The sequence below is a fragment of the Vollenhovia emeryi genome, unplaced genomic scaffold, assembly GCF_000949405.1.
Source record: "Vollenhovia emeryi isolate VEMERY1.0 unplaced genomic scaffold, V.emery_V1.0 DF939160.1, whole genome shotgun sequence".
NCBI classification, from domain to species: domain Eukaryota; kingdom Metazoa; phylum Arthropoda; class Insecta; order Hymenoptera; family Formicidae; genus Vollenhovia; species Vollenhovia emeryi.
Genome location: NW_011967206.1, coordinates 495632 through 506556, shown reverse-complemented (window position 1 = coordinate 506556; position 10925 = coordinate 495632). Strand labels below are relative to the sequence as shown.

The 10925-nt window shown below is 34.1% G+C and overlaps 2 protein-coding genes across 2 annotated transcripts; both read right to left on the bottom strand.

The window, feature by feature from the left end:
• Window positions 1-2276: 2276 nt before the first annotated feature.
• LOC105564769 lies at window positions 2277-3426 on the bottom strand. Its single transcript, XM_012017415.1, has 3 exons — window positions 3364-3426; window positions 3155-3229; window positions 2277-2768 (listed from the first exon to the last, which is right to left on the bottom strand). Exons 1-3 carry the CDS (start codon window positions 3424-3426, stop codon window positions 2547-2549), a joined length of 360 nt encoding a protein of 119 aa, XP_011872805.1. The 3' UTR covers window positions 2277-2546.
• A 1019-nt stretch (window positions 3427-4445) lies between these two features.
• Window positions 4446-7608, bottom strand: LOC105564692 (eukaryotic translation initiation factor 4 gamma-like). The gene is made up of 6 exons (XM_012017254.1): window positions 7470-7608; window positions 7055-7390; window positions 6798-6983; window positions 6584-6699; window positions 6055-6411; window positions 4446-5235 (listed from the first exon to the last, which is right to left on the bottom strand). The coding sequence occupies exons 2-6, from the start codon at window positions 7061-7063 to the stop codon at window positions 5040-5042; spliced, it is 864 nt and encodes a 287-aa protein (XP_011872644.1). The 5' UTR covers window positions 7064-7390; window positions 7470-7608; the 3' UTR covers window positions 4446-5039.
• Window positions 7609-10925: the final 3317 nt, after the last annotated feature.

Genomic DNA, 10925 nt, shown 5'->3' with positions numbered 1-10925 from the left:
TATATAACGTCGAGAGAAATATTGTAGGTACACTGAGAAAAATGTCTGATTAAATATAATCGAATAATCCAACTACATAATAACAAACGGATATATCCGATTAAATTGTATATCCGATGAGAAATGTGATCGGTTTTTTAATCAAAGTTCATCGGTAACTGCATTTCATCGGATAAATTTCATCGGATGTATCTATAATTTAATCGGAAAACGTAATCGGGAAAATTAACCATCGGAAACACTATTTAATTGGTTTATCCGATGAAACATTTTCTCAGTGTATTTACAGATATTTTAATTTTAAATTTATAAGGTTGTTCTTTCTTTTATAATATTGTATGCGTATTGTAAAATAAGTTATAAAAAAATAGAATAAATATAATAAAAATGTAAAAAATCAAATTGTAAAGAAAAGAGGACCGTCGATTAAACGCGGCGGGGGTGGTGGAGGGCCTCTATGTAGATTGATTTGTTTTTATCGAATAAAATTTTAGTTCAATTTAATTCACATAGTCTTTTAATCGATAGTTTCGTTTGCAATTGATCGATAAATTTGCCTTTACAGTTTGATTTTTCGTTTGCACATTAATTAAAAATACTGTACAATTATAAGCACAGCCACATATGTAACACGTTGTGTGTACTGTGTAACAATTTCTATTAATGTTTTACATTGTAGTGGGTAACGCAGATTTGCGAAATTTTGGTTGCGTTTCGTGCTATAGTCAGGTCCTGTGCGATGCTCTTGTACTTAAGATTATTTTAAGTACAAGATCATTGCATGGGATCTAACCATAGCGCGGGACGGGACTAAAATTGTGCAAATCTGCGTTACCCACTTGGCAAAATGTGGACATAATTGGCTACATAGTTCAATGTCCACGTTTTCAATGTCCACATTGCAGAGGGCGTATCGCCAATCACGAAAAACGGGGCCCTGGCAGCTCTCAGGCTTTTCTCTGTTTATAGGGTGGTCGAGAGTGGGGACGGAAAGGCCACAGTCCAGTGGTGCACTGTAATACCGTGGCAGACTACAACGCGTTGCTTCAAGTCGTCGTCAGATGGCAAACGATGTCACATTTGCTATACCTCTAATCTGAACATGTGGTATCCAGCCTCTGATTGGTTGGCCATGTTTATGATTTTCTCCACTGAATTTTGAATTGACAATTTTAATCCACTTTTATAGTTTTACAAACGACAAGTTATCGCGATTGATTTTGATTATTTTGATGCGTATCCCTTTGTCGAGGTGTTATTGCAAAATGGTGCTGCACATCCATCCATTTTTGCAATAAATAGCAAACTCACACTATTATCAAACTTGGCGCGATGTGCGTTTATGTTGTAAGGCTGTGTTCTGATATTCACTGCCAGTACTGAAAATGTATACTATATGTGACGTAAACTATAGATTTGCAGTACTGGCAGTGAATATCGGAACACAGCCTAGGTTACGTCTCGATCTGATGGCAGCTTAAAGAGAGAGTAAGATATTCGTACTGCTCTCTCTTTCTCTCGTTGGATTTGACTAAACGGATGGCGAACAACTCTGTTGGTCAGATTCCGATTAGAAGATCTCTAACATTTGCTAGAGACTCTGTAATTAGAGTTTGGCCATAAGGAAGCACGCTATGATTGGTCTGTCATTTTTTGTTAATTTGCGCCAGTTTTACAAAGCGGTAATTATTCAGTTTAGCTTGCTCACTTACAAAATTGAATGAAATTAGGCTCATTTGACGTGATTTCTCTAAAAACAATATCTTTATAGTTAAATATAAATAGATAAATATGTATATCTAAAAACTATATTAAAAATAAGAGGTGCGAACCAAGGTCCCGGTAAAAAAATTTTCCTGCGTGAACATGAATAAATATCTACAATTATATAAAAATATACATGAAATATGTCCATACATATTTTTACATTGTATCTTTCTGTATAATTTTTTACAATTCTACACAGTTCTGCATAATTTCATAGATTTATACATGCTTTTATATAAAGAATTTTTAATGTAAAAAAACTGCTTATTTATAACCATATATAATTGTGTATAATTGCACAAAGTTATATATAATTATAAATGAGCAAATTTTTTCTTTCAAAACATTTTGCATATTAAAGCATGTATAAATATATACATTTATAGAACTGAGAGAATTGAGTAGAATTATATAAAATTATAATATATAGAAATATACAATGTAAAAATATGTATGGAAATATTTCATGTATAATTTTATATAATACTATATTTATGCATGCTCATGTATGAAACATTTTTTACCAGGGTGGAACGAAAAATGTGGAAATAAATATATGTTCAGGTATTGGGATATGAAAAACAAATTACACTAAACTACTAAAGGAAATGGAAATGTACCAGGGTCGTTAAAATTTTTTTTATATTGTGAGTGTTCAGGGAAGAATTACAAAAGAAAAATACTTCCTCTCCATTACTTTGATTTAAATATTATGATATATTATCTGTCATTTTCGTTAAATAATAATTTTTCGAATAAAGATGAAAGTTTCACACAATTCATCTTCTGAAAGCGAATCCTTTACGACGGCTTTTGGTATCGACGAGTAACTGCGCTTGTTTTTTCAATACGTTTCGAGTCGGGACTTCGTCCTCGTCTTCCGAAAGGGGAGCAGCGGCCGGCGTCGCACAAGGTGGCAACCTTGGGAACAATGGCCGGTCGCTGTTAACACGTATTGTTGTGCTTTCTACCGAGGTTGTAGCTATCGACATTGCTTCTACCTGAAAGACAATTTATGGCTCATCGTGTCAATTTACGGATTCCTTAAATTTCCGTTCACATAAATCACATGGGATTTGCAAATTCGAGAAACCGTCCGCAGGCCATTAACGGGATGTTCTGATGTAGATTTGAAAGGGCAGTAGATTTAGAAAGTTTGAAAAAAATGTAACATTTTTGCAGAAGTAACTAATTTATATTATTTATAAAAACAAATAAACTATACAAGCTATTATATTATTTTTATGGAAATATCTTTTATAAAATAAAATTCATAAGGCTCTGACGTGAAATCACAAATATGAAGTAAAAAAAGGATATAAAAGCCAAGACAGGATGTTAGTGTCTAAATAATTTTGAATTTTTTAATTTATTGTAAAAAATTTACCTCAGCCAGGTGTTGAATCTGGACCTCCATCTCTCTAAGCCGGTATTTCCCTACTTCGACAATCGAGGCGTGTATCTATTATAGTTATATCTTATTGTTAGCATTTTTTATTTTAAATAATTATAACAAGAATTAATTTAAAAAATAAAATAAAAATGTATAGCTATGACTACTTTTAAGGAACTTTTCTAAAGGTAACTGAAATTAACCTGATCTAGCAAGGCTTCGTCTATCGTATCAAAAACTTTGTCGGATGCACTTAAAACGTCCATTTTAGGGTAGACTCTATTTTTGAAAACTCCGACGCGTACTGGGGTATTCATTTTAATATCCTCAAGCAGAGGGGTATCTGTAACATGCTAAAAATGTGTGTCTTTGTAAATATCGAGATACGCATTAAGAAAGAAAAGAGAGTTTTTAAATGTTACAAAAAATCTCAACATTATAAGATCTTGTAAAAACAATTAAAAACGAGAAAATTTATTTACCTATATTTGTTCAAACTATAATATTTTTCATATAATTTTCCTTAAATCAATTTATAAATCATAGAAGTTCGCGAATAAAAAATTAATTTCAATTCGATAATCCAATAACAAAATATGTTCAAACTGTTCTAAGAATAATACTAATGAGATAACATTTTTCGCAATGAATAGAATAGAAAGGAAGTAAGTTTTTAGCATATTTTAGAAATTAAAATTAATTTTTTTAATTCTTTAATATGTAGCTCCACAAGATAACTAATTATTTTTTTGTGAACAATCTCGGTTTCCAAACAAAATAGCCCTTTATTAAGATTCTGAAGCATAAAAAAATTATTCCAATTTCCATATAAATTCATTTCTGAATATAAAATTGAGTTACCACCGTAAGAACTTTTGTCAAAGGCAGCTTTAGTCTGGGCATGTTCAAAAGTTTATCCGGACAATTTGTATCAGAAATTAACAAGTACTAGGTTTCACGTACATTTCCGATAGAATCAATACTGATTTTTCACGCGGTTCTCCCCGTGTTACTGGGCTGTTTATTTTCGATCGAGTACCGAGGTGTTAATGTAAAGGTCTGGCGATGCTACTCGAGGTGAGAATTACGGAACGCGGGTTATTCAGGAAAATCCATCGACGATACGAGATGGGTGATGCTAGGGGTGTCGAAGCTTCCAGGAACAATAAAAATAGTCGAAGATGTTCACCGTAGTCAGACACCACTAAAGGCGGTTTTACTAATTCAATTAGGTGCATACACGGCATTTCCATTTCGACATTGCCTTATCCATCGAATATGTTCGTTCGTACGTGATAATTCGTAAGGGACATGTTCCGTGCTAACCGCGCGAAGAAACGCGTTAATTAAGATCCTTCTCCACTTTAAGAATTGGCTACTCGGTTAATACTCCTTTGTCATTATTTTTATCCAACTACTCATCGTGCGATTTTTCAAATCTGAACTAATTTTCTCGTTTACCTTTATTCTCCTAGCACCGATTGTTTTCTAGATCTTAGAAGAACTTAAGAGAACTTAGTCCAAAAGTTGTGAGATCTTATATAATTGCTAGGAAACAATATAATTTTTTATCATAACCCAAAACTTTTAAACTCATGGGTACTATTATAAAAGATAAGGGCCGGTATTCATATACATAAGTCAAATCTTATATTCAAGACCGCCTTGAATTTATTTAAAGATGCTATATGGAATACTTTATTGGGTACGGAGTACCTCAAGATGATCTTAAGATAATCTTCAATATAAGATCTGTCTATGAATACCGCCCTATATATTACTAGAAATGCTATCTTATTTAGAGGGATTGTCCACTTTTTTCTGACTTGTAAAACAACGAGCGTGGAGCCTTTCTAAGCACAAGGTCTGTCTTGAGCTGTCAAATCATCTGGATTCTGTCGTCCACAGACTTATAATTACTAACTCTCACCTGGGACTTCTCACATAGTTTGTACAGTGTACCAGTTACTTCGTTTGAAAGCTCGCGGATCCGCCGACTTGCATTCTCAGCTCTCTCCCTACGTAATCGCTGTTCATCGATTTGCGAGTTAAATTTTGCCATCACTTCCGCGTTTCTGAAATATTTAGACTGCGATGGTGCAAATTAAGCAGAGTTACAGAGAGCGAATCAAACCTATAACTTGAGAAATCAGTTTTACAGACATCGTGTGAAGGCAATTTAAAAACGGATTTTTATCATGCAAATTTGAAATTCTAATGAAATCAAGCTTTTCAATTTAAGTATATCTTGTAGGTTAAAATACCCAGGAAAAAGTTATATACCTAATAATGATTGGCTAGGGGCAAAATTCATATCTGCTTATATCTGATAGCGAATTCGGTTGCTTGCACAAGTACGCACTGAGTGCACACGAAGGCTTGTTTACAGTCAATTTTTATATTTAAGAATCATCTTAAATATCTCTTGAAGTATTTCATAGCCAGGAAAATGATCTGTATAGCATCCACGCGAATCATTTTTTGGTCAAATACTTTTTGAACATGTATTTAAAACAAAGTTAAATATAAAAAATTGACTATAAACAAGCTTTAGTGTGCACTCAGTGCGCACTAGTGCAAGCTACCGAATTCCGGCTATTAGATATACTCAGATATGATTAGATATGTACATTATTTCCCGGGTAGATCTTAATTCTAGATTAGACTCACACTATTTCAGTGATTTCTCTTTAAGTTAATCAAATAAATTAAATTAATAGATCTAATTAACAGATTATATTTAATAAAGGATTTAATAAAGGACACCGCACTTTACCTACATAGGTCCCGACCGATTTGAAGAAAATCAGCTGGGACTTATTTTACTTAGAAAAAGTGCGGTGTCCTTTGCCTTAATCTTTTCCTTGTCAATGTATGCTCTCTTGAAAACTAACTGTTCGGCGCTCTTCGTTTCTGAAAATTTCCTCGTCTCTATCTCCACGTTAAGCTCATGCCTCCTCTTTTCTAACACCATCTTCTCTTGTTCCGTGGCCGTGCGCATCTTCTGCAGGCTCTCCTTGGTCGCCTGCTGACCCAGAAACCGGTTCAAAACTTCCTCGGACCTGGACACTCCGGTAGCGCTCCGCAACTTGGCAAACGCCTCCTCCAATCGCGCCAGCTCGTCCTTGATCGTGTCCTCTTGCATCTGTACGCGACTTTTCCCACGTGTTTCGAAATTGTCACGCGGACGAGTATGGAATATCATGCGCTCCAACCGCTCCAATTCTATCTTTCGGTCCGACACACGCTGCCTGATTATGCACAAACGCCAAATTATATTTGCCACGTGCTAGTCCGTTATTAATTATATTGTTACTCAGAAAATCTATTGTTAACAGAACTGTGATTAGAAGAAGTTGCGGTTGCAGTAGCGTTCGCAACAGAAAGTTGATTCTTGAAATGTAAAAGCTATCGTTCGTGGACCTGTACTCTTTGATGACAGAATCGCGTCTCTTGCTGGAACTTGTCTCCTCGATTTCCTCTTTCGCCAAAGTCTCTTGAGTGCTATCTTTCAATTCTATAGCCTCTTCCTTCACTCCCTGCAATCAACGGTTGATATTAAACGAAATACATTTTATTGAAAAATTCCCGTTACTCTCTCCGTTATTATTAGTCGTTACTCTCCACATGACCTTACCTGTAAGCGCTTCATCTCGTTTTCCTGCTGCTTTATGCCGTCTTCCAAATCTTTCAAGGAGGACGCGTAAAATACCGACTTCTCTTTTAACTCGGAGCAAACGGAACGGTATTTCATGCGCGCGATATTTGCCTTAATTTGCATCATTCGGATATGCTCCAGCTTTACTTCCAGAGTCTCGATTTTCTGCGCAAACCCAAGAGTAGCGTTTGTAAAAGTACGTCGCTTTCGCGAGGAACAAATTTGAATTGAATTACCTTCTTCATAGGATCTTCCGTCTTCTTTTTGAACACGCAATGATGGCGTTTATGTGCCAATTCTTTGCTTTCTGTTTGTAAAATGTTCAAAGTACGTTCGTGCTAATAGGGTGCAGATGAGTTGAGACATTTAACGTATCGTCATCTGTCATATCTCGAGAAAATGCATATATAGTTACTCACCTTTTCTTTTTCATATTTAATTACATCTAGTTTTTTTCTTAGACGTACATTATTTTCACTTGCCGCGTTTACAATTTCCTCCAAATTGCATTTGTTTCCGCAAGCTACGGAGTCGCGGCTGAGTAGAGCCGCGCGTTCCAGCGCTTCTTTATTCTAAAAGATTTAACATTAGTTTAATTAACATTAGTTTGCAAAAACTAATTAATTATCTGTTTTCTTAATTATCTGTTACATTTTTCGCTCTCGCATATTTTATATAAAGTTCTTTGACTTTCTTCTTGAGATCAGAAATTTGTTGAGCGTTTTCACACTTCTTTGCATCGTATTCCTCAAAATTTGCCTTTCTTTGGCCCTCTGCAATAAATATTGTCATATTGTATCTTATGTTCCTTAAAAGATATTATGTTTCTAAAACATTGCAAAAACAGGTGCATTTAACAGTGTTCGTAATCAACAAATTTATAAAATGATTTTTTCTACAATTATATCGTTATTCATCATTTTGACAAATCGCTGATGATGCGGGTGAAAGTTGTGTTACAAAATAAGTAATAATTAAAGCACAAGAATAGTCGTTGAGTTTCTATAATAACAGCTCAGGACTAAGGCACGTAAGTTGCACTAGTGCCTGATCATAAATCAACCAGTTTTCCAAGTGTACATCGTTTCGTGCGTTTATCCACATATACAAACGCACCTTCGCGACGAACTCTAAGTTAACATCGCAATTTTCTGCAAAAACGATCGTAGAGTAGTACGTTGATGCTAAGCTATTATCGCTTTCCTAGATGGCTTTAAGGAAAAATAAAATAGAAACAGTCAAGCCGGTCGGTTCGCACGAGCGAACGAGTTTTTGATACGTTAATTCGATCTCAGTTACGGAAAATGCGAACGTGTCTCGATTTATGAGAAAACTTCCGTCGGCTATTACTGCCGAGAGCACTACACGGTGAGCCACGTGCGTAAGTATAGTAGATAAAACGGCGACTATATAGCACCAGCAGTGACTCGAGTATACAACGTTAGATAAACCTATTCAGCTGTCTCGATTCCCTGTAATGGCACGAGATCTTTTAAAGCCAATCTATTCAATGCTCGTCACTATCGAAGCTGCTTATTATTTGTGTCGGGCATCCAACGTCGGCTCATTAATGCGAGTGTAAACACGCCGCGAGAAAAGTTTACGCAAAGAGATTCATTCATAGCCACTCTCCATTTAATCAGAAACTTTTTTGATCGGTTATTCTGGAAAACGGCAAATTAATTATTAATTAATTTTTTTAATTTACGAGACTTCTTCCATCAAACTAAGGTTGTAAAACTATAATTTATAAAATAAAATAAATGTATAATATAATAAATGTATAATAATAAGATAAAATATGAAAAAAGTATTATAAAAGAAATTAGGTTGAGTACAAAAATAATATTATTATTATCATATTTTATGCATACGACATAGAATTTAGACTTGAACTCATATGAAAAACTGTAGTGTTAGGTAAAATATTATTATAATTTACTATTAATAATTTAGATAAAGTGAAATAACTTAATATAATGAGTAACATAAATATATATATAAGAAAATCACACACTCTAATATCGATAATCAATAAATAAGTATTTGATTTTTCAGCCATGATATAAAAAACTTGTTATTAAAATATTAGCTCTGTTTGAAGATAACACATTTTCTACATTAGACATTCTTCAGACTCTGATGTGAAACTGGAGCGATTTCACGTTAACAGCACTTTTTTGCAAGTCTCTCCACTGTGTTTAAGTACACGACAGTCTTTCTTGGCCAATAATTATGCAATGGAAACGCAATTTTCTCGCGTTATCTTATAACACGTAATCTAATCGATTGTATCTCATTAGATTTTGCTCCCCTTTTTCATTCTACTTTTGTGCTACTTATTTTTATACATGTACACGAGATGCCGTGTCATCTCGGATACTGGTTATTCCAGTTAGGCTTGTTCATATTTATCATTGTGTAACACGATCACGATCCTGAAATGTCAGTGAGCTGTCTTTTTTGGCAGACCTTGCTCTGTGGTGTGACAAACATCTAAATATTAAAACACACGGTGCTTTATTTACACTGCACTATTTTTCGATTGCAGGTTTTTTCATAATTTGGAAGTACGAGATTCATACTTTTAGCCTGTCAATTTTTAACTTTATAAATATTTTTTCTTTAAATTTATAAATATTTTTTAAACCCTGGCTGAAGTAAATTTTTCGCAATAAATTTAAACATTAAAATTATTTAGACACTAACATATTGTCATGGCTCTCGTTCATTTATTACTTTACATTTGTGTTTTCACATCAGAGCCTTATGAATTTTATTAGTTGTTTAAATATTTTTTCCAACACAAAACAGCAAATCTTTATTCAAGTTGAATTAACTAAATATGTTGTCTTATTTTTGGAGTTTAACTCTATGGAACCTTGACAGTTTTAATTTCTAATTAAATCGAAACCTTTTGATAATTAAAAAAAGAATTGACTTGAAGCACTCAATAAAAGTTTCTGTCAATATAAAGTGAAGCTACAGAAATAGTACACCCTGTATAAGCGCAAGATCTGACTCTGCAACTTTGTCGTAGAGCAGTTTTGCTGCATCGACTCGCTGTCGGAGGGTTGTCAGGAACGGTATAAATTAGCGAAGGATGTTTTGTGCAATTTGAGCCGTTACCTGACAACTGGATTTTCTTCTTGATCTCGACGATCTTTTTATTGAGCTCGTTCAGCTTGTTCTCGGCGGCGGATAGAGTCAGATGTTCGGACATGTTTTCGCGAATGAGAGAGGGTGTCCACGTAGAACAGCGTATCGACTTAATAATGTTGTTCGTCGTCCGGACGACTTGAATCTGATTCTCCGGTATCGTATATCGAGACCTGACGTTAAGTGAAGCACATAATTTGAACAGGATAAAGGAATAAGGGAGAATAAAATTATCAACGAACTTGTTATAACACAAAGTTAAAAGATTTAAGGGGCAATAAATGAGCAATAAGAGGCTTAAAAATTATAGTCTCAGTTATTAATACAAAAATTTAATCGTTTTCAGAACGTTTTGAGCTTCACTGAGCCTTCATTGGTCGCAACGAAGAAAAATAACAAAAAACGCGAACATTATAAACGGGAATATTACGTAAATGTGAGGTAAAATAGAGATAACGTGTTATAAGTTATTGAATATTGGAACAATGAAAATTTGCTATTAGATCGGCTACATCCCAGACAGCACACGTTTAAAATGCGTTATAAAGATATCTTTAAGACATCTTTCAGACATACGTGTCTAAAAGACAACCTAATGATGTCTTAAAGATGTCTTTTAGACATGTACGCAATCTGGGATAACTCATAACTCTAATTAAAAAGTTATTATATTGTCATATATTTATACAGGGTTGGGAAAGTTACTTTATATAGAAAAGTATCTAGTTACAGTTACAGTTTCTTCGCTAAAAATGTAACTAGTTACAGTTACAAGTTACTAATTCTGAAAAGTAACGCATTGCAGTTACAGTTACTAAAAAAAAGTATACTTTTTAATACCTTTTTATACATTTTTATACATACTCGTATAATGTGTAAAAAAATTAAGAAAGAAAACTACGTGTCAACTATTCGATACAATCGCCACTTGTTCAATGAACTTGCGTC

What these genes read in the sequence shown, in the direction of transcription:
- LOC105564769 (XM_012017415.1), bottom strand. Translation starts at nt 3,426, where the DNA reads ATGGACGTTTTAAGTGCATCCGACAAAGTTTTTGATACGATAGACGAA. An exon ending in ACGAAGCCTTGCTAGATCAG is followed by an intron (nt 3,230 to 3,363) that starts GTTAATTTCAGT and finishes TAACTATAATAG; the next exon opens with ATACACGCCTCGATTGTCGA. An exon ending in AGATTCAACACCTGGCTGAG is followed by an intron (nt 2,769 to 3,154) that starts GTAAATTTTTTA and finishes ATTGTCTTTCAG; the next exon opens with GTAGAAGCAATGTCGATAGC.
- LOC105564692 (XM_012017254.1), bottom strand. An exon ending in ACGAGATGAAGCGCTTACAG is followed by an intron (nt 6,700 to 6,797) that starts GTAAGGTCATGT and finishes CGTTGATTGCAG; the next exon opens with GGAGTGAAGGAAGAGGCTAT. An exon ending in GAAACGAAGAGCGCCGAACA is followed by an intron (nt 5,236 to 6,054) that starts GTTAGTTTTCAA and finishes TAAATATTTCAG; the next exon opens with AAACGCGGAAGTGATGGCAA.